Source organism: Ixodes scapularis, unplaced genomic scaffold (assembly GCF_016920785.2).
Source record: "Ixodes scapularis isolate PalLabHiFi unplaced genomic scaffold, ASM1692078v2 PGA_scaffold10__122_contigs__length_95168666, whole genome shotgun sequence".
Lineage (NCBI taxonomy): Eukaryota > Metazoa > Arthropoda > Arachnida > Ixodida > Ixodidae > Ixodes > Ixodes scapularis.
The window spans coordinates 10,129,568-10,153,006 of NW_024609836.1; the positions used below are offsets into that span (position 1 = coordinate 10,129,568).

Consider the following 23,439-nt stretch of genomic DNA (forward strand, 5'->3'; position numbering starts at 1 on the left):
GATCGGGACCGCTTCAAACTTCGAAAAATGCGATAATTTGAAGGATCGTCCTTTGTAATAAGCATATCCGGCTGTCAATACACTTCGGATAATCCGGTTCGAAATGCATGCGTTGCGATCAAACTTGGAAAAATGTGATTATTCGTAAAAAGCGATTTCGTCATAATGAGGGATTACTGTATGTATATCCAAAAGATGCTTCGTTACCATGGCGACAGTGAGCATTGCTGACGGACTTCATTGTGCGGAAGGAGACGGCGGTCTGGCGAGATAAGCTGCATGCTTGGGCTTTTTCGCCATGCTTTCTGGCGAGTGGAACATGAACAAAAAGAGTTTGCAATAATGGCTAAATGCAGATGACTGATTTTTTTCTAGAAAGGTTTTGATGAGCCCGATGTGGAAAGCATGTTTTTCGCTCGGAGCTAGGATTAAGCTATCTTTATAGCAACATGAGGATAAACTACGATTCTGCCCAACATTGTATAACATCCTCGAAGTAGTGGATATCAAAATGTGAACACGAAGTGTGTGTCGTTAGCTTAGTGCCTGCGGTTACTAGCCGGCACTAAGCACTTGGCCGTGCTCAGTGCCCGCTGTGAAGCCTTCTCAAGCAGCTCAAGTGTCCTATGAACACTCACAGGACATCCCTAGTATGTCAGAGCTAAGTGTGACGCTAGGAATAATACTGGTCTAGGTGTTTGAAATACACTGATGTAGTGGATTGTTTTCCTGTAAGGACCGGCTTTATGACAAAGGTTTTACTCTACAAAATGTTGAAATTTGTCCAGACTATCGTCAAGAACGTTGGAAGCCAAGATTGGTGAATCACTGAATTTGCAGTTATTTATTTATTTATTCCCGTACCCTCAGGGTCCACGGGAATTAAAGAAAATAGATGGTAACTAAACATATAAAAGTAGACAAAAATATTAGTAAAGCACAGTCACGGGACACTTAGGCAAAAATAATGATCAACAGCACTTTTAAACAAATCTAATGTGGGTAATAACAATAATGACACAAGCAGGTGGTTCCACTCTAACGATGTTCTATGTATGAAGAAATCATTATAGGCTAGGTGTAATGATTAATGCGTAAAGAACTGCTGATTGATGCATGAAAAAAAAATAGAAAGGGTCAAAAAGGAGTTTTATTTTTCTTTTTTAACAGGATTAAGAATATGATCATGTAAAGAAAGTCAAAACTAGGTGATTTCCTCATTTTCTTTTCTTAGCGTACGTGTTTTGTTTTTGTTTTTGCAGTGTCTGGCCTTCCTGGACTTGCGACATCTTGCCGAGTACTCTCCCAAGAGAAGGGCCCAGGTGTTTGCAATCAGTACGCCCGGTGAGTTTTTATTTGGGAAACACACAAAGGGCTTTCACGTTATGAACCTAAGCCTGTTACGCAACACGTCACGCATCTTGCTTGGTGCATTTCTGGTTTCCACTTCTCGCCTCGCCATTCGCCGACCTCTTTGGCTTCTCCTGTGTCGTGCACGAAAGTTGAATTGTGGACTATTTTTTGGTAAGAAAACATTGACCTACATTTTGAAAAGATGCCATGTTGGCGGGTGCAAATTGGATGGACGGATGAATGTTAACGGCTGCACCCTTCATAACGGGCAGTGGCTCGCGCCACCTAACCTAACAACTAAAACGAAAACAAAATTTTTTTCTTCCCCCTTTTGAGTTATTTTTCCTCCCCTCTGCAGTTTTGTAATTATCACCAGGTGGTGTGGGATATCACCAGGATGACCTTTGGAGGATTGGGCAAAAAAAGAATATAAACGCACACCCCCCACTTCCTTCCCCCGGCGAGCGACTCGACCATTTCTCTCTGGTCATTTTCATTTTTCTCTGGTCGAACCTCGTCGGCGTCGCCCCGACACCAGACCCACCAGGGGACAGGGTCGTGAGCCAGGCAGGAGGGAGTCCCGATTTTCCTCTGTCCAGCCGATCCTTCAGCTACGATGGTTGTGTTTGCATGCATTGCTATCGAATGTTCCTGGCACATGCTTGGCTGGCGGAGACTGGCAGAATGTGCCTCAGACTAAAAATATCCATTTGTCCAGATCTTTTCTACGGCCTGTCGCGGGTTAAGAAAAGCGGGACAAGCCCCTTGTACAAAGTTCTCTGCTCGTCGTGGTTGGCGGTTTTGTTTTCTTCACTCCTCTCCAGCGTTTGCTCCGCCAAAGAAACACTGCCTGGCCAAAGTAGAAAGAGGGGAAAGCTTTTTGGGAGAAGCCTGTCCCACTGTTCTTAAAAGGGAGCTGCATCAGTTTCTTTAAAACACACTGAAAAGAAAAACAAAATACTGCAGATTGGGCGAGTTGGTAAGACATCATTACAAACCAGCGCACAAGTAGACAGTTATTCAAAATCCAAACACACAAAAAATACACTCACACAGCGCTGAACTATCAGCTGATTTGTATTTCAAACTTCCTCTTCTTCAACCCCAAGGAATAGGTTGCCAAGGAAGAAAAGGGGAAAGACAAGGCAAAGGGGGGAAGGCGAAAAAAAAAAAAAAAAAAGGAAAATGTTTGAGTGATGCAAAAAGTCCAAGAGTTACAAAAATTAGTTGTTAAATAATATCCGATGTAAACAAAAACCAGTGGTTATGCTGGCTTACTGTCTTAAACACATTCTGTCTAAATATTGCTGTTCTTTCTCCGATAAAGCGAAGGACGGAGTGCTAACGCACTGAGCTTCTCGTCTTGCAATGTTCTCCGCTTCTATAATTTCTCGGGTGAGCTGGTTTTTACTCCTGCCTAACACAGCACAGTTGTCCAGTCGCGCAAAACAGCCACAATCCCTACAGTGAATACCTAGGTGACCGGAGTTGGCATTGGCAATGTTGTTGTTGTGCTCTCGCAGGCGGTCGTTTAAACACCGCCCCGTCTGTCCATTGTACTCTTTTCCACAGGGAAGGGGAAACGAACAGACTACCCCTTCAACACATGGGACAAAGTTGGATCTGTGTATCTTTGCGCAGCTGACGGTGCTGATTGAGGAGGTGTTTACTTTTTTTGCAGAGGCTGTGAAGTTTTGTGAAGTTGTGAAGTATAACCACTGGTTTTTGTTTACCTCTGATATTATTTAACAACTAATTTTTGTAACTCTTGGACTTTTTGCATCACTCAAACGTTTTCCTTTTCTTTTTCTTTCGCCTTCCCCCCTTTGCCTTGTCTTTCCCCTTTTCTTCCTTGGCAACCTATTCCTTGGGGTCGAAGAAGAGGAAGTTTGAAGTACAATTCAGTTGATAGTTCAGCGCTGAGTGAGTGTATTTTTTGTGTGTTTGGATTTCGAATAACTGTCTACGTGTGCGCTGGTTCGTATTGAAGAAAAACAAAAACTTTTTAAGCAGTCTGGTTAAAGGCCGACGTACACATTGCGCTTTCCACTTTAGCCCTCCTCCTCCTTTCCTATATCCTCTCCACTCTTTACCTTGCCCCAACTTAAATCCCCTTGCAGCTTAGGAGAGGGGGAGCACTAAGAGGATTATCTTCCTTGCAGAAAACCGAGGTTGTACGTCGGCCTTTAAGGCACGCATGCCAAGAAATAAATTTTATGTGAAAAATTCTCTTTTTGTAGAGCAACATTGACAGCGCAAGATTTATTTTCAATTTTGCGCTCAAACTTCATGACGTCACGGAGTGGTCATACACTCTTTCCACCTCAACAAGATGGTCATGCGATCTCTACACCTCATCATGATGGCCAAGCTAATCCACCTCTCCTCTACACGCCCAAAATGCCAAAAGAGAAAACAAGTGGAAAGGAGGTGACTACTGACTAAATCGCATCTCGTGCTATCAATATTACTATAAAATTTTTTTTGCATAAAATGCAAAATTTTTTGCATAAGCTGTTATGCACTAGGATCTGGGAAAAAAAATTTGTCGGCGGATGTTGACAGAAGATTCCCCATTGATCGTGGCAAGTATGAATAAATAAAAATAAAAAGGGGGCAACCAGCGTGGGTCAGGCTTCCTTGGCATTATTAGATAGTGAGGTCCTGATCCCTTGTTATCATCCCTAGGCATCGTCCTCAAGGTCGTCCTAGAAGTCATCCTAGGCATCGTTGTCGAAATCCTCCTAGAAGTCGTTCTTGAGGTCGTCCTAGACGTCCTCAAGGTCGTAGCCGAGAGGTCGTCCTAGAAGTTTTCCTTGAAGTTGTCCGAGAGGTCATCCTAGGCGTCGTCCTTAGGCCGTCCTAGAAGTCGTCCTTGAGGTCGTCCTAGACGTCGTTTTCTAGGAGTCGTCCTCGAGGTCATCCTCTAGGCGTTGTCCTCGAGGATGTCCTAGAAGTCCTTGAGGTCGTCCTAGACATCATTCTCTAGGCATCGTCCTAGATGTCGTAAAAATAACAGCTTCACTGGTCCTCCATCTTCATGTGAAGTGGAAGAGCTCTGCAATTTTTTTTGACACGCATGTCCAAACCAGAGTGTTTGAAGGAGCATTTTTTTACTTTTCAGTGGCTCTTTAAGTTACCCAAACTAGAAACATGTTCGGGATATCCGGGTCTTACTATTGAGAAAACGGCAAATGGAAGTTACGCAATAGCCACCACCAAAAATTCCTGTGCTCTTTAGCATGCGACGTCGCACGTTGTACAACTTATGAGTCGAGCAGACAGCCTAAAAAGCTCAGCATTTTGCACATATCTTTTTGTTTTGCTGGCATGACCTTGACTGGCATTTGTTTCACACCGTCAAACTTCTTGTAACCCGTTTAAAACAAGCTGTACTGGCTTGTAATGCCTCGTATTACAGCACCTGACGTCACATTTTCAATCTTGCCAGTACAACCTCTCAGACCAAAGTTGTAACTTCAGTAACTTTGCAAAGAAGATAAATATTATTGTGACTTATAATTGGGGTTACTAGTGTTGATGTGGCTGTTAATGTGTTACCATGTTTGCTCGCATTATGAACGCACCCCCCACAACGGGTACTAATATTTTGACTTTTTTTTTTCCCTCTCATAATGAACGCACCTCCGATTTTCGGTTCCCCAAGTCTTGAATCGCATCCAACTCTGCTAACCACCGAGCCCGCCAATCCAATTTTCTTTTGCCGCCAAGCGGTCAGGCCAAGTCAAGCCAAGCCAAGCTTCTCTTAATGGCTGCAAGTCTGTAGTTGTGGAAGTGATCAAATGTGAAACCGAGCGGCATGCACATTTGCTGAAGCCTGGGTCGAGGAATTTCCCAGCCCCAAAAATTCTTTGCATATCACATGCATTGATGTCAACAAACATGCCGTCGTCTGTGGTCCGCTTTCCGGCAGTGTAAACTGCGGGACACCCGGTGGCGATGATTGTGGGAGTGGCTGAGTCCCTTATTAAGGTGTTCGGAGGTAGAACCAGTCCTAAGGCGAGGCAAAAACCGACAACCAGACCAGTGGTGGTGCCCTACATTCACGCCCTCTCACATCAAGTCAAGCGCGTGGCCAACAAGTATAAGGTGCCTGTGGTGTTTTCGGCGCCCCGGAAGTTATCTCGACTATGCTCCGCCGTTAACCGAGGGTTGACCAGGGATAACCACTGTGATGTTAAACACCGCGATCCGTTTGTCTCATGCGCAGTAGGGGTCGTATACCAGATCCCCTTCACATGTGGTCGGGTTTACATTGGACAGACAGGGAGGTGTGTGAACGTGAGGGCGAGGGAGCATTCCCTTGCTCTCCGTTCCTCACCCTCTGGCCACCTTGCGGTACATTGTAGTAGGTGCGGCTGCGTTCCCCTGTTCAATGAGGTGACGATCTTGGCGCGCAACAAAAACAAGACTGCCCGGGAGATTGATGAGGCCTTTTATATTTTATCAAGGGGGGAGAAAGAATGCGTCAGTGCTCCGTCGGTTAACTTGGGGGCTGACAAAGTGTTTTTTATCAAGAACTGTGGCAGACGTGTGTGATAGTGATATTGCGTGGTAGTGTCTTGTTTTATCGGGTTCTTTCCTTTTTTTGGCTTCTGTGTTTTTTCCTCTCCACACCCAGTGTTTACTTTCTGGTTCGCTTGAAAATAAACATTCAGTTGTTAGTCAGCGCTGTGTCTGTGCACTTCTTCTACTCGTCCTTCGTCGGTTTTTCCTGCGCTGTTCCCACCTATTAAGAAATTGTGAAAGTGGTTAGGCCTAAGAACGGTCGCGCTGCTCTCTGTTCTGAGTGAGCTTCGTAGGGCGCTTTTCCTTTGGCAAAATGCACGCCGAAAGTGCCCTAAAAAGGTTTAAAATTCATAAAGCACGGTTACTGTGGCGTGCCCTTGACCAGCAGTGGGTGCACCTCCATTAGTGGAGACGTGCTACAGTACCTTGCTGTGTCATATTGGCGCCTAATATGACATTTGCACAAAGTATGTACATGCAACAATTTTATCCCGCATAATGAACGTGCCCCTCCCCCCCCCTTCAAATATGTGTCAATTTTTCGGGGAAAAAAAGTGTGTTCATTATGCGTGTAAATACGATAATTCCAAACCTCCACCAGCCGTACGCACCTCTGTAGTAAATCGCAGCGCGATACATTGAGAAGCCAATTTTTGCAGCGTTATCGTACGTGCTCCACAGTGTGAGAGAAGGGAAGACGATGAAAAATCAATTGTTTTTGTAGGTTTGTCGGCACTTCAGAAGAAAATATAATTTTGCATCGCATGTTTTTTTACCCCATTGAGGTGGCCACCCCCTGCATTGGAATGCCCTCTGCGAGACGTGCCTGGGATTGGTGCGCAGCTTCTCGAAGGCGCTCAGCGACACAGAGGCACCGCCCCCTCTGAAAGCCACGCCCACCTTCGCAACACAGCGTAAGCCATTCAAGCCTGTGGCTATACTTTTGAGTCCTAGTGCTCGTTTATGGGTCTCTGGTTTGGACAGGGTATGAATCGTTCCCATGAAAAAAGGAACTGGGACAGCTCGGTGAGCTGTGCTAAGAAAAATCTCAGATCGGCAAAAAGAAGTTCATCATCATCATCATCATGTTTTTATTCAACAGTTGTCTATAATGAGGCACAACGTGCTGAAATGAATTAAATGCATATATAATCATTGTAAGTGCAATTCACTTATGATGATACCACATATAATGATCAGTTTCTAGAGTTTCTGGACTAGAAATGCTCTGTTTCTAGTTCAGATACAACAATAATTTGTTAGGACGACTGAATTTTTGCGTTTTCTCATTATTGCTATAAGTGGATGTACCATATAAAAGGAAACTGGGAAGCAGACAAAAGTAAAATTTAATGTTTAAGAAAAATTAGGTATCTCATTCATCTGCCTCTTAAAATTAGCATGACTGTCAAAAATATCAAGGTCTGCATGCCCAAAGTTATGTACACGCATCTGAATTCGCGTTATCGGCGATGACATACATTGATCGCGAAGGTAAAACGTAAGAGCATTGCTATAGTCCAGCTCCAAACATCCCTGCTTGCAGCATTACGCGCTTTGCGTCATGGTACCCCTCTGGCCATGGAGAGGAGCGGCACAGTTTTTGTTGCAATCGCCCTGCTTCCGAAGTGGTACGTCTCAGCACTTCTGAAGTAGTACGTCTCAGCAGTTCCGAAGTGGTACATCTCGGCACTTCTGAAGTAGCACATCTCAGCACCATAGCACAAAAATAAAGACGGCGCCTGCTTACATTGCACCTGTTCATCTTCGTGAGAGCCAGCATTGACACACGAACCTCCAGCGGCCGTGAGGACCTGCCCAGGCTAAGCGAGGAGTGAAAGTACAGCCGGCCGCGTCCCATACCCTTCTGGCGGCCTGGCTAGCGGTCAAGTGTGAAGCGTGACCCTTCCGTCAAATGGACAGTATAAGAAGCCCATTGAGGAGATTGAACAGAATGACTGGACCAGATTGTTCTTCTTCCATACGTGCCTTTGTAGTCCTGTCATCACGTGCACAAACTCTGCATTTTACTCATATTGGTGGGCAACTCCTACATGTTAATATAAATCTGAGGAAAGTCGCATATTCCAAAATGCAAGCACTGTGTTTGATCGTAACGGGGATGTCGTGAAGTGAGATTGGCAAATCGAAAGCGAACCTGTGGGCAGGAGGTGCTTCGCAAAGCAAGATGCTTCGCATGGCACTGTGCCGCTAGGATCACTTCGATTTTGCAAGATGTCTGTTCACACTGTAAGGAATGTGAGGAGTGTGTGGCGCCGGCGACAACCGGAACCGTGCGGGGACACTCCTTCCCTAGGGTGGATTCCTAGGGACAACACTTGTCCCCGCTCCCGCGAGTCGCGGGAAGGAGCGAGGGACGGCGGGGAGTGAAGGATGGCACTGGAGGAATAAAGGAGTGTAGCACGTATGTGAAAGTGTCCGCTCAGCCGAGCCAATCGTGACAAGTGGGGGCTCGTCCGGGATTGCACCATGGACTCCTTCACAGTGCCAGAGGGGCTAGTTCAGCAGCTCCTTCGACAGACCGACGGATCAGCGCTGCAACGTGAGCACGCTGGAGCACAATTGCGGCAAGCCGTAATGGCGGCTCCGATGCTGACCGGCGCCGAAGTGCCCGTGTGCGACTGTGGCCACAGTCCATCCCTCCGGTGGCCCTGTGCCCAGGATCGCGGCCCAGCTGCCGAAGTTCTCGGGCTTCAGCGATCTTCAGTCGCCCGAGGAATTTCTGGAGCGGCTCGAGAACTTTTGTTTGGTGACGGGAGTCGCCGCCGACAAACGACTGAGCCAGGTCGTGCCAGCCGCACTGGAGGGCAGTGCGAAATTGTGGTGGCGCTTTGTGGGCGACTTCGCCAGCTGGGATAACTTCACGTCCGCGTTCCGTGCGGAGTTCGCCTCCATCGACGCGAAGCGTCGCCTCAAGGATGAGCTGCGACTCCGTACACAGCACCCGGAAGAGAACTTGAAGGAGTTCATTTACACGATTGCGGCATACTACGACCGAATCGGAGAAGAGGTGCCGGACTCGGAGAAAGTGGACCGGGTCCTCCGGCAAATGCATCCGCAGCTGCAGGACTTGGCAGAGGGGGCGCAGTTCGCGAACCTGGCAAAGCTGGCGAAGGCGGCCGACGGCCTCATGCAGCGCGCTTGGCGACGGCTGCAGTACGTGCCGCCGCCTCCCCAAACCAACCAAGTGGCCAGAGACCTCGCCTTCAGGCCTGCAGCTGGTGCTCCGGGCCTTCCCAGACCGCAACCGGCGATGACGGCAGCTGCAACGTTTGCTTCCCCGGCCGCAGTTACGCAGTCGACATACCCCTGGCCACTTCACCCGGCAGCGATCCAGCCATCCTACCACTGGGACCAGTTTTACGGCCCAGCTTTACTGATGCTGCCCCCAGCCTCCTTCGCGCTGCCGGCAACCCAGTGGCAGCAGCCTAACGGAGGACAGGCTCACTGCCAGCGCTGCGGAGGAATCGGCCACGCCGCTCGTCACTGCGCCACCGGTCGGCGGGCTGCGTCAACACCCGCTGCGTCTCTTCTCTGCTTCCGATGCCAGCAGCCGGGCCACTTCCAAGCGCAGTGCCCGGGAAACGGGAACTGGTAGATGCTGCCCCGGCGGGCATCTACGACAGCGCGTTGCAGGTGGCGACAACTGCCGATGGGAAAGAACCCCTCTTGGACGTGCGGATTGGTTCGACGACCTTCCAGGCACTGCTCGACACGGGCTCCAGCGTTAGTCTGCTGGGACTCCCGGCGATGACAGCTGCCCAAGCTACAGGAGCCAGTCACAAGAGGGAAGTCCGCACGCTGCGCCTCGCAACAGGCTGGTCTCAGTCCTCCACATCGCTCAGGTGCAAAATCCAATGGGCGGCCGGTTCCAGGAGGCAGCGCTTCCTGTTTGTGCCCGACCTTTGCCGAGACATTGTCCTGGGGAGAGATTTTTTGACGATCACCGGCATTTCAGTGCACGTGGCACTTGGGGGGTGGACGATTGGCACAGAACCCCAGTGCATTGTTCCGTTTGCTAAGGGTGAAAAGAGGCCAACTGAGGAGCCTCTGGCCGGGGAGGATTCCTACTGCCTCCAGGGCATCTTCACGGAGGAAGAACCTGCCTGCGCCAGCTCCTCTGACCAGACCACCTCCAGAGGTGATCGGCCTCAGAGTCATGCACCGGAAGTGGACACTTGCATGGAGAATGTGCTGGTGGACTTTCGGCCGATGTTTACCACAGCTCCGGGCTGCACCACCCTCGCTCATCATCAGATAGACACGGGAAAGAGTCCGCCCGTGCGCTGCAAGCTGCGCCCTGTCAACGCCAAAAAGCAGAAGATCATTGACGGCTGTGTGCAGGACTTGTTGGAACAAGGACTCGTCCGCCGAAGCTACAGCCAGTGGACAAGCGCACCAGTGTTGGTGGCAAAAAAGTCAGGTGGCTTCAGGCTTGCCATCGATTATCGGCCACTCAACGCATGTACCAGGGTACCAGTCTACCCCATACCCAGGACGGACTGGCTGCTGGCACAATTGGGTCGAGCAGAGTGGTTTTCGAGTTTCGACCTGTCTCAGGGTTTTTTTTCAAATTCCTGTGTGCAAAGAGGACATTCCCAAGACCGCCTTCATCTGCCACCTGGGAACCTTCGAGTTCACACGGATGCCATTTGGAGTGGCAGGGGGCCCAGCCACCTTCCAAACCTTGATGGACAAGGTTCTGGACGGCATAAATCACCAATTCACCATGGCATTTATGAACGACGTCCTCGTGTATTCGGATACTCTGGAGAGCCACGTCACGCATGTGCGGGAGGTGTTGCAGCGCATCAGGTCAGCGGGACTCACCATCAATCCAGACAAGGTCCAAGTCTGCCGTCGGTCTCTGAAGTTCCTGGGCATCGTGATCTCCCCAGGGGAATGCAGACCCGACGATGAGAAGGTGCTTGCTGTGTTGGACTACCCTCGGCCCAGCACACTCAAGCAACTGCAGGCCTTCCTGGGGTTATCCGGCTACTACTGGAGCTTTATTCCTCAATTTTCCATTGTTGCCCGACCACTCACAGACCTCTTGAGGAAGGACCATAAATGGCACTGGACTCATCGTCAGGAGCAAGCATTTGCCGCACTCAAGGAGTCCCTGGCCCACGACGTGGTTGTGAGTCTTCCCGACCTGAATCAGCCCTTCGTCGTCGAGACTGATGCCAGTGGAGTTGGCATTGCGGCAGTGCTGCTGCAGAGGGGCCCAGACCAGCTACAGCCAATGTCGTTTATCAGTAGAGTGCTGACTGAGTCGGAGCAGAACTACACCGTTCAGGAGTGGGAGTGTCTCGCGGTGGTTTGGGCTGTGGACAAATTCCGACCCTACCTGGAGTTCACAGAGTTCGAGATCCACTGCGATCACTCCTCACTGGCCTGGATGTTTAGTACAGACCAAGCCTCACCAAGAGTCAAGCGATGGGTTCTTCGGCTTCAGGGCTTCAACTGCTAGATCAAGCACCGGAGGGGGCTTGCAAATGTCCCAGCCGACGCCCTCAGCAGAGCTCCGCTTCAGTGTATGGACACCCCTGGACACAGCCTGCCAGAGACGCTTTTCCCCATTGCTGCCCCGGAGACTGAGTGCCAAATCAGTTTTGAACCAGCTGCGACAGTGTCCATGATGGACGATGCCACAGCCCTGAGTGACCCGGGAAGCCTGGTCCACGAGCAGCATCAAGACGCCCTTTTGTCCAAGCTCAGAATGGTGATGCAGGGAACGAAGCTCCCAGACGACAGTACAGACCAACGCCTGCTGGACGACCTGGCTGAGACGACAGAGCTGGAGGCCAATGGGTTGCTCGTTCAGCACAGAGGTAACAAGAAGGTACCCTGGCTCCCGGACCAACTTCGCCAGTTAGTGCTCAAGATGGCACACGACCACCCCACTGGAGCTCACGCAGGGTTTTTCAAAACCCTCAAACGTGTTTCTGAACGCTTCGTGTGGCTGGGCATGCGAGCCGATGTATCCAAGTACGTCTGGTGCTGCCAGGTATGCCAGCGGACAAAGGCCCGCTGCCAGAGGCCCGAAGGGCTTATGAGCAGTCAGTGGGCCACTTCGCCCATGGAGGAGCTCAGTGTAGACATCGTGGGACCTCTGCCATCAACGCCTCGACGCCACAAGTACCTGCTCGTGGTAATTGACAAGTTTACCAAGTTTATCGAACTTTTCCCGCTGCGCGCGGCAACAAGCAGCAACATTGTGGAGTGTATGGTGCAGGTGTTCTGCCGTCATGGCACACCTGCGACAATATCCAGTGACAATGGAAAGCCCTTTGTGAGCACCGTATGGCAAGGTCTCCTTTAAGGGCAACTACGGTCCATACTTTCGATTTTGGGATTATGGCTTTTTTTTAGTGCAGTTAGCGCCCCTGAGTTGCAAGGTGTAATTTTTTTCTCGTTATTGTGCGTAGTTTTAAAGATATCGACGTCTCAAGGTTTTGTTTGGGCGCGGCCAACAAAACCGAAACTAGCCGCTCGAGGTTCCGGCAACACTGGAAATCAGCAGCTATCAAGAGCGGCACGGAGGGTCGACGCAAAGACTGCAATGGGAAGAGACGAAATCCCCATGTCACTTATTCAGGGTCTGGGACCTAGAATGCGAGCCTTGGTGGCAGAAAACCTCACAGAGATCCTCGCGGATGCCCAAGTACCGGAGACATGGAAAGAAACAAGAATGAAGCTCTTGTACAAGGGAAAAGGCGAAAAGGCTGATCTTGGTAACTACCGGCCGATTAGCATCACATCAGTGCTTTACAGAATGTGCACTCAGATTATCAGAACGAGACTGCAGAAATGGGCCGAGGAAACGGAAGTGCTGGGAGAGCTGCAAAACGGTTTTCGAACAGGAAGATGCATAGAAGACAACCTATTTGTGGTAACACAATGCATCGAAGTGGCAGTCCAGGAGGGCAGACCACTTTACGCAGCTTTCCTGGACATTTCCAAGGCATACGACACGGTGGACCGGAACATACTCTGGAGTCGACTTCGAGGGCTAGGAATAAACGAGGCAGATGTGAATCTGCTGCAGGCACTGTATGCTGGGGTCTCAGTGCGGATTGAGTGGGAGGGCCACATGACCAGGCGTCTACCAGTACCCAGGGGCCTGAGGCAAGGATGTCCACTATCCCCCTTGCTATTTATGTTGTATGTGGCACCGTTGGAGAAAGCGCTGGAGCAGTCGGGTGTGGGCTTCGACCTATCATACAGAGTGGAGGGAGCCTGGAAGTGGCAGAGAATACCGGCCCTCATTTACGCCGATGATGTGGTGCTCCTTGCCGGCTCGCCTGAGGAACTCCAGGTGCTTCTGGACATATGCGGGGAGCTCGCCACGCATTTTAGACTCCGTTTCAACCAGAGGAAGAGTGCGGTCCTAGCCTGGGGAGACCGAGATGGACCGAATCGGGAACCAGAGGAACAACGGTGGCACCTGCAGGGAGGGAGGTTGACAAGACAAAACACAGTCAAATACTTGGGAGTGACCCTGACTGCGGAGCCCGACTACCTGAAGTTCCATGAACGGGAGAAGAGATTGGGAGCGATAAGGGGGAAAGGAGTCCTGGCGAAGAAGAGCACCTGGACGTTCAACAGGTTCGAGGTGGTGAGGGGTCTATGGAAGATGGCCATCGTTCCGGGACTCACGTACGCAAATGGCGTACTCGTCCTCTCATTGCAAACAAGGGTCTTCCTGGAGAGAAGACAGAGGGATGCGGGAAGAATGGCCTTGGCAGTTTCAAGAACAGCGCCCAACGAGGGTGTCCAGGGGGACTTGGGCTGGTCGTCCTTCGAGGCCAGAGAAGCCAGCGCCAAGACACTGTACGAGAGGAGAGTGCACAGACTCCCGGATGGGAATTGGGCCCACCGCACCCTGCGCTACATGATATACCAGGGAAGAGGCACCAAATGGATGCACCGCCTCCGAAGGCTGCGGGACCGCTATGGTTTCGAACCGATCTGTCTGGAGTCGGCGGGCGAGAGCCGGGAGGGCCCAGCGGCAATCAGAAAGGGCATCCGAGCGGTGGAGACGGAGAGATGGAGAGCGGGAGTGGCGGCGAAGCCGTCCCTCGCGATGTACTACGCGAAGAAGGAGGCCATAGGGAAAGAGCCCTTGTACGACAACTCGACAGGCAGTGGACTCCTCGCAGAGGCCCGCATGGGCACATTACGGACCCGGGTGTGGAGGGCCAGGTTCACGGAGGGACAGGAGAGGACGTGCTCACTCTGCGGGCAGACCGACGAGACGATGGAGCACCTAGTGCTGCAGTGCCGGCACATTGTACCGGTCCCAAGTACAAAGGTGCTACCTGTAGCACTCGGTTTCCGAATCGGTGCAGAACAAGGAGAGGAAGAACAAAAGAACGTTCGATCGGCGGTAGACGTGACGAAGAGGCGGCTGGAGGTCTGGTGGAGGGAGACGCATCGGCGGAGGGAGTGCAACCGATCAGCGGAACATCAAGCGGAAGCGCAAGTCGCGGGAGGCACGACAGACTAGATCCAGTATCCGTTACTGTTGATCACCCGATACAAAGGGAAGAGCCGCAGACTCCAATCCAAATAAATCCCATGGACGTGACGCCAAGATCGTTCTCGTTCAGCGAGTACGCAGTCCAAGCGGTACCTACCTCTGTTGCGCTAGTCGTCTAAAGATATAAGGTAAACTGATTTTGTTTTAATTCTGTATATGTAATAGTTATCCAGCATATGTAGCAAGAGTTAGTGCGTATACCCAAAAGCTAGCGACTGGAAAACCCGTCAACTCGTTCGGTGGCGTACTCGGCGGCCGCCGCCACGCGTGCGCTATGCCGTGCCGTATTCGTCGCTTGTATACCCAAAAGCTAGCGACTGGAAAACGAGTGAACTCGTTCGGTGCCGTACTCGGCAGCTGTCGGCGTGCGTGTGGTCTCCCGCACTCGGTGTTAGGCCTAAATTGTCATCGGGGCTCCGTGAATGGAGCGGCGTTGCTCTACGCCGCGCTGCCAGTGACGTACAGTGCTGGCGCTTTCGCGCAGCGGGTCAGTCCCAAACACAAAGCTTTGAGGCTCTCCGGCGCGTTCCAACAACCGAACAGACGTGTGTCAAGGTGTACACGTCTGTTTTTTCGTTATTTTTTCCTCAGGCGCGTAAAAGCCGAATTTGTAAGCCACGACATTAATTCACCACATAAGTTCGTCCAGGTAGTGAATCTTTGTAGAAATAAAAAAACACTTCCCGCACTAAAAAAAAAAAAAAGTTCTTTGGGCAGTCATTTTCTTCTCAAAGCTAGCAAAAGTTTTTGTGGGTGATAAAGGAAAACGGAGAACGTTAGCAAGGTGAGAACACTTTCTTTCCCTTCCGCATTCCCACCCCCACCCACAACAATTTTTTTTTTATTAGAATACATGGGATTTTAAGTTTTCCTTCGTAACTTTTGACTAAGGCAAGTGTTTTTTTTTTTCATTTTTAAATATTTTATTTACCTCCAGCCGAACTCGGGCAAATTAGAGAGTTGTAACTTACAAATCCGAACTTTCGTGATTTCTTTAAAGTCCCTTGTGGTATTCACAAGCGCAATGTTAATTAATACTGCTGCGTAACGGGTTGGAACGATTGGGAGGCGAATGTTTATATCGCATGAGCTTCACGCGCCGGCTCTTTGCTAGTAGTCGTTACGGACCTGAATACTACGCACGAGATTGCGTAGTAAACAAGCAGTGACGCAAGGCACAACATTGTTTTCGTTTTCATTACAAACTTCAGTGTTTGGAGCTAGTTAGTGGTTGTACTCTACATGCCCACCATTCCCCATTCAACAGACATTCAATGGAGCATGAATGCTCAATCTTCAACACTGCACTTGACAATGACTGTTTTATTTATTGATCAGGATACTTTTATCATGTTTACCTTTTCTGTACATGTACGATGGGCAAAGTGCGACGGCACGGCATTCTTTTTAAGCCTCGACCCCTTCGCTGAGCCACAAGCAACCAACACCCGAAGGTTTCGTTCGTAACTCTCCGGCGAAAAATGATCGGAGCCGAGCTTCGATCTGGGAGTCGACGTCCAAGGCTTTCCAAAGTCCACTCGTCGAACAGCGTTCGCCCACACCTTCTCCAATTTCCGATCCGTTGGAAACTTGTGAAAAAGCACCTCCGGGTTGCGCAGCGGCTTGTTTGAGCAGCCCACAGCGCTTTAAAGGGGCCATGAAACGAATTTTGGGCTGGGATGAATGATTTTAAATTAGGACTTTACTAATCGCATATCGTTTAATTGGCCAAAAGAAAGAGGGTAGTAAGTCAAAAGCCAGCTTTTCGGTAGGAGCATTTGAAAATATAGCGGACTATTTTGTACCCTCTTGCCTTCGAAAGCTCTCCGCCTTTTCACTATGATACATCCGCGGTTCCAAAATCGCGTCACCGGCGCCAAACCGACGTCAGCAGAGCCCAGCTCACGCATTGGACACGAGAACTGCGTCACTCGGACGTATGCGCTCGTCAACAATCAATCCGTCGACGAATATTTGGATTCGCGTTCGTGGCCAACGAGTACCCTGACAGAACTTATTGCCACTGGGGAATGACAAGTTCTATGGTGTGCATAAAAAGCACGGTGGAAGCTAGGAGTCATCGCACCGGCGCCGAAGAATGTTACGACGACGTGATTTCACAATTCGCATTTGAGTTGAGGATTAAAGCTAAGGAGGAAGAAGTAGGAAAATCGTTTCATGACCCCTTTAAGTTATACTCGGCATCTTTCGAGGAACAGCTGGGCAGTCTTGGGCGCACCGAGTCGCTCGCTAAAACGAGTCTAGGAGACCTCACAAGCAAATAAACAAAAGGCTATACCGAAGCTACACGGGCTACAGGTAAAAGCAACGGCTAAACACGCAATTACAAGCCGAAGTTGCGGTAGTAGCGGCACAAAGAAGCGCGCGCGACGACTGCGCCGTGCTCCCGTCTGGCACGGAGGAAAAAAAGAGAACGATGTTGACATCACGGCCCAATGTTGCTTTAGCGATCGGCAGCCCGCTGGCCGCCCGCTAAGGAGCAGTGGCTCGCGGCGGGTCGCGTTTTTATTATCGGCACTAGTTGAGAATGCGGCGTCCCACGGACGTGAAATTTTGGCTGGGGTCGTATTTTATGTCACTAAAGCGATACCGGTAATTTAATTCATTTTGAGTTTTGGCCGGAGTTGCCCTTTAAGCACCGGGGCATCAAGGACCGCCATACGGTGCCTTATCGACCGGCAGGACAAATGGTGGAGCGCCACAACGGCACAGTGAAGGAGTGCCTCCGAGCCTACTGCTCCGACCACAAAGACTGGGACCGTCACATCCCCGAAATCGCCTTTGCCACGCGCACGGCTGAGAGCGTAGTGACGGGATACACGCCGGCGTTCCTGTGCTACGGTCGGGAACTGCGCACCCCGTGGGTGCAGCCAGGAAGCAAAGACGACACTGAACCGCCTGCAACGGCTTGCCATGCCTTTGCTGCTGAGGTCACCAGGTGCCTTCAGGATGCTCTCAGCTTTGCAAGAGAGCACCAGGAGGCAGCAAGGCAAACCCAAAAGGCCATCTACGACCGGCACAGGAAGCCTACAACAATAAAACAGGGTGACCTCGTCCTACTGGATAGCCACACCCTGAGTAATGCGGCCAAGGGCATCACGGCCAAGCTTGCACCGCGGCGCTCTGGGCCCTTCCGGGTGGCACATTGCTTGGGCGAGAATGACTTCCTACTGAGGGACCCAACTACCGGACGTCGCCGCGGAGTGGCTCACGCAGACCAGTTGACAGCCTATCACGAAGATGGACCAGATGCCACTCCTGCAATTTCACGAATGAAGGGGGGGAGACCTGTAAGGAATGTGAGGAGTGTGTGGCGCCGGCGACAACCGGGACCGTGCGGGGACACTCCTTCCCTACGGTGGATTCCTAGGGACAACACTTGTCCCCGCTCCCGCGAGTCGCGGGAAGGAGCGAGGGACGGCGGGGAGTGAAGGATGGCGCTGGAAGAATAAAGGAGTGTAGCACGGATGTGAAAGTGTCCGCTCAGCCGAGCCAATCGTGACAACACGAGCAACTTGATCTGTGAATAACATTTTTAAAAATAAACTTGCAACGTAAATAATTTTTGTTGTATTTCTAAGTTTTATTTTTTACGACAAGAAAATGACTTAGTACATGTCCCTTGGAGTAGAGAGTCGTAACACAAGTACACAGACGTCCTTTGTGCCTGTGTTCAAAAGAGATATTTTTAAATAATATGCTATTAAATACAGTGTAGACCGCATATAACGTATGTCGCGGGAGTCGCCAAAATCCGCACTATAAGCGGTACCGCGTTATAACCAAACATCAATTTTTCAGGCCAAAATACATGCCATGAGACTACTTACCTTTGTAAAAGAATTTACTTTATGTTAGGTGAAAAATAAAGCTTAGTTTGAGGAAAGTCTTTATTTCACCAGACTAGAACAGTTCTGTCTCAAGTGTGTCACACATTTTGAAAGAAATGAGCGACTTTTGCCTGGAGCAGCCTTTTAACAGCGTCGCGGGTTGCGGACGGACGTTGCGAGCGTTCAGGATTGCTAACCCTAATCACTTTTCTCCGGCGACGAAAATGCGTGAAAATTCGCATCCTTTATACGGTACGCGCCAGTAATACCTTCAACTTGAGCACAGGCATGAAATGCTCCAAATAAGAAATCCAGGCGATGTTCGAAAACACAGAAAGCACCACTCTAGTCGAAGTAAACAAACACGACGACACGGGCGTTTCTGCCGTCTTGGGAGTGCCGCCACGACATCGCCGCACGAGTAGGTGGATCTTCCCTTCTAGTACGTGCTGGGTTATCATAACAACACACAACGAAAATTCACAGTCAAGGGTAGCGCTTTTACGCGGAACGATGAGCCTGATGAGCCTCCATCACGCAATCTACGTCGACGATCAAAACCAACGCCATGTTTGCGGATAGTCGCAGCCGGCCCGCGACCGGAGAGGAGGAGAAGCGTTGTAATAGAGGTTGGGGGGAAAGGAGAGAGCCAATAGTGTGTACGCACTGCTGGCATGCAACGCGCGCGAACACTTCTCCTCGACCTGCGATTGGTCTGTCGTTGCGGTTGTTTCCAACCATCGCAGCGGAGGGACGCGCGCACGAGAGCGACACGTGCATGCGTCCCTCCGTCGCTATGGCAACTGCAGCCTCTCTTTTCGCATCTCCCGGTTTCTTCGAGCAACCTCCTTGCCCCGCGAGTGCCGCTCGTGGCTCGCGCCGTTATCTAGCGCCGCAAAGGGAAGCGTGCTCGCTGCGCCGGTCAGTGGGCACGGCCGCCAGGCTCTTCCAGAAACCGCACTATAACCGGTATTTCCCTTCGCGCGCCTGCATTTTAAGCGGTATGTAAATACATGGAGTTCTATGGGAGGCGAACCGGTGGTTTAAAAAAGCCGCGTTATACCCGGTCCTGCACTATAAGCGGTTACGTTGTAAGTGGTCTATACTGTATTTAGTTAGAAAAATGAGTCTCAAAAGAATGTTTGCTTAAAGGGTGATTTTGTTTTGGGCAGGGGGGGGGGTTAGCTAAATTAAACAAATTTTCGAAATACCCAGGCTTTACAGCATGCCGTTCATTATCTCTAAATTTAAAATAGCTATTGAGAAAACGAGAAGTGAAGGGGGTGCCGAAATTGCCATTCAAATTTTTCTGCGCTCTCTGCCGGGACGACGTCGCACGTTGTATAACTTGCGAGTCGAGCAGGGTGTCTAAAAAGGTTGGCATCTAGTGCGTCTGTTGTTGCTTTTTGGTGCGAGCTTCAATAGCATTGATTCCACGCCGTTAAACTTCCTGCGGCTCGTCAAGAACAAGCTGTACTGCCCCCCCATTAGAATATTCAACGTCACCTTCTTGGTGTTGCCAGTACAGCCTCCCAACTCCTCAGGCTAAATTTGAAACCTCAATAACTTTGAGAAGGATTATCACGGCTGGCAATTTTGCTTACCGGTGCAAATGCATCTATTGATGCGTCAAACCTATTTTGAGACGAATCGATGACTAGAGATTTTGTCAGAGCTTTCCCCTCTAGACGAATTGTTTAAGCCTCATACTGACCATGGGTTTTCTGTGGTCATGTTGCTGCTGCATGAGCATTCAGTTTGCGATGTTGTTACTCTATTATGGTTTGTCTTCCTCAGCTGCATTGCCGTCGGCACCGAACGAGTCATTGGCACGGATGCGCAAGCTGGTTCCAGAACGTCGTGAGTAAAACTTGCACTTGCTGCGACGCGATGGCTTTGTGGAAGCGCGGGTTTTGTCGAGTCGCCAGAGCGACCCGCACGAGAAGTCCGATAGTAGTAAAGGCGTATTCGCACAATGGATTTCTTTCTCCAAAGGGAGGATTGAACGTCGCCGAGTTTTAACACGGAACGTGTTTTGTGGATCTTTTTCTGCAAGAAAATCATTGTAAACGTGCGTCGTGTACGAACGTCGGAAATGGGCAACGGGAACTGTTGTCGTGGACGACCGACACGCTGGGAGCGTCGCGCAACATTAGGGTTGTGCGTAAAGTTTACGAAGGCCCACATAAAATCATTGAAGAAAGGCGCTGCAGCGGAGCTCAAATTCGGGGCGGTGCGGTGTCAGTCGGACACTGTGGCCACTGAGCTGCGTATGAACGCTGCGCTAATAGGGTAAATGATTTTATTTTGATGCAAACGTGCCAGCAAGAGCGGCACATTTTTATTAGAAACATAAATAAAAATTACAATTAAATAAAAAGTAGACAGAAAGAAATGTAGCACAAATGGCACACAGATTGTGGCTTGGTGGGACACATTCTGTGATCCCTGGTCATTGTTGGCATGATTGAGCTTGAACATTTTTATGTTCAGGCTCAATCATGGGTCGGGAAGCTCGACGTCGATTGGCTAGTGGAAAGGTCACGGGATCAGTGCTGATTGCCTGATTCTAGCTAGTATGGTAGGTTCGGGAAACTACCAGGCTTTAAAACCCAACCAGCGCCAGCATCTTTTTTCCGAAGAGTGCCATCAAGTTTATATGCAACGTGTTAAATTATTCGATGAAGAGCGCCGCGAGTGCAGGCGCTGGGCTCGACATCATTCCAGAGCGATGCCTGAATGTTTTACGGGTAACGTGATTGCCCAGAAATTTGCTACGCTATTTTTATTATTAGCCGTTTTGGACGGTTCGGCTACAGCCTAGAGTAACTAAATGGCGGAGGCAGAGCATCGCCCGCCTTTTCCTTTCAGCACCAACTCCTTATAGGCGGAAAAGGTGTTGTACGCACTTGTGGGGAGACATCCTTACGGGGAGGCGTCCCTATGGAGTGCTGGGTTTGGAGCGCGGTGTTCTAGGTCACGCTTGTCGCGTCACGGATGTTCTCTAATCCCCGGAGCCTGTGGGGCGCCACGGAGAATTCGTGACCGGCCCTCAGAATGTCCGCCGTCTTGTCGGAGCTTTGAGTCCCTTTCCTTTTGGGGAAGTTTTACGGTCGGCGATGTCGGGCTGCGGGGTGCCTTCTTTTCTTTCTCTTTCGCTGCCTTTTGTTTGATGAGCACCCAAGGTCGCACACACGCTTGCGAAAAGAAAGACTTTGCCGAGTCAACTACGCGCGACTCTGTCATGCAAACGCTTGTTCAGATTTTTTGCGCCGCCTTCTGCTCGCAGAGCTATGACATGTTTTTCTCTGGAGCCAAAAATCTGTTGTGCAAATACGTCACAAGGCACCGTTTGCTCGGCCGGCATAGCACAAGGCACCGCCTGCTGTAATTTCTTGAGGATAATAATTTTAGGGCACAAACTTTCCCTTCATGTGCGAGTTACCCGACCTATTGGCCCATCTTACGTCACAAAAAGAAACACTCAGGGCCACAGTGGCCAGGGAGTAAAACAAGTCGAGGAGATTGTCCTCCATCCCGGTGCTATGCTCATTCGCAAGTTTCTGATTTAATCAATAGGAGCTGTTTGTCAAGGGTTTTACAAAAACATGCATGGATCTGTCCCATTCCATCGAGGCTTGACGAACCGTCCATTCCCATCGGTAATTCTCACTGATATATTGATTTTTAGGGGAATATGTATGCGCAAATAAATTTACTTCCCCCTGTAAGTCAGTGTGACTCGCACCCCTTAGGCAACTGGTGGCCGCTGCAAAAATCCGCTTGGTCTAGGATTTCGTTCCAGGGACCTCCGAAACTAGCGGAGCATTTTTGATTGTGGCCACTGCAGGGTATAATGATTTTTAGGGGAAGTCCCCAAGGTGGAGAAGCTACGCTTTAGGATAAATGAACTTCAACCTGGAATCCTTAAGTCAGTCACTAACGTCCAATCTCATTGCTTCAGGGATTATGATGAAGACTGGTAGCAGCCGTTAACATCCGTTTGCTCTACTCACTGCCAGCTCCTGGTTAGCCGAGTTGGTAGAGCACTCCGCTACTCTTGCAGAGGTCTCAGAACCGAATCTCGCACTAGGCAGATTATTCTAGTGGCCACCGGTCGGCATTAGGGCGCGAGTGGCGCTTCATTTCAGGTGGAAGTCAATTTCTTTTTTAAGTAATTCTGGCTTTCATCCTTTCACTTCGTAGTTGCTGCTCTGAAATTTTCGCTGCACTATGCGGTTTTTCTGGCGACAGTGGCGGGATTGAGTCGCGGGTGTTGTTGCATTTCAGAGCCTCCAGGGACAATGATGAGCCCTCTGTCGCCAGGTGCCCCGAAGCCACCGGTGGTCGAGCCCCCCCTTCTTGTCAAGGTGACGGTTACAAGTGTACCATACTGATGTCGTTCACGCGACCGTGGTGACCATGTTAACCTTTTGAGTGCCACGCCCAAGCATACTGGGGCGCGTTCCTGTGCATTTTCAGTTTCGGTTTGCTCCCTGCCCCTCTCGAGTTGGCTGTCATTTCTTTCTCGCGTGTAGTGGCATGCATGAGCGAGCGACGAAAACAATGGGCTCATTCGATTGAACTGCGCCTCCTGCACCAGCGGCACTCAATGCACGCCGCCACATTCCATTTACGGGCGCAGCCTGTATCAAAACACAACCGGAAGTGCACTCCCCTGCCTTTTTCTGTACCGATGCGGGCGGATGCAGGTAAATGGAACGAGCCCAGTGTTGTGCCCTGTAATGTCACTTTTTGATGGCATGTAATTTTTTTTATTTTTAGGCGACTTCTGTTTTGGTATGCTCCTTCTTTGACTGAATGGTGAATCTATGTCGTTCAACCTCGCGCTTCGTGGCAAACACTGAGGTCTAGAAATGACTAATAAACTCGATATTCGACGACTAAAAAGAATCAGCTGGATGTTTGGTCATTCTGCCAAATGCGTTTAAATATGTTAGCTTTATAGGATGATGGGAGGCACTCTTAGTTTGGCTGGTGTTTAGGGCAGGATGGCTCTTAGTCTTCCATTGCCTGGGGTGGGTGGTGCTCTGAGCTTAGGTGACAATTAGGGCAGTGTTTGTATGGAAACATTACGTCACACCATTGTCTTTTTGTAGAGCTCTGTGCTCTTCCCTT

At 50.1% G+C, this 23,439-nt stretch overlaps 1 protein-coding gene across 1 annotated transcript in view; it reads left to right on the plus strand.

Annotated features, from left to right (window-relative positions):
* The window catches only part of LOC8032453 (nucleoporin NDC1), a 73,207-nt gene that overhangs the window by 38,493 nt on the left and 11,275 nt on the right, over nt 1–23,439 (plus strand). Inside the window, exons 10-13 of the mRNA XM_040205425.3 lie at nt 1,263–1,344; nt 6,669–6,797; nt 20,098–20,160; nt 22,591–22,670. Of these exons, the coding sequence (XP_040061359.1) occupies nt 1,263–1,344; nt 6,669–6,797; nt 20,098–20,160; nt 22,591–22,670 (354 nt within the window). The remainder of the gene's footprint in view (nt 1–1,262; nt 1,345–6,668; nt 6,798–20,097; nt 20,161–22,590; nt 22,671–23,439) is intronic.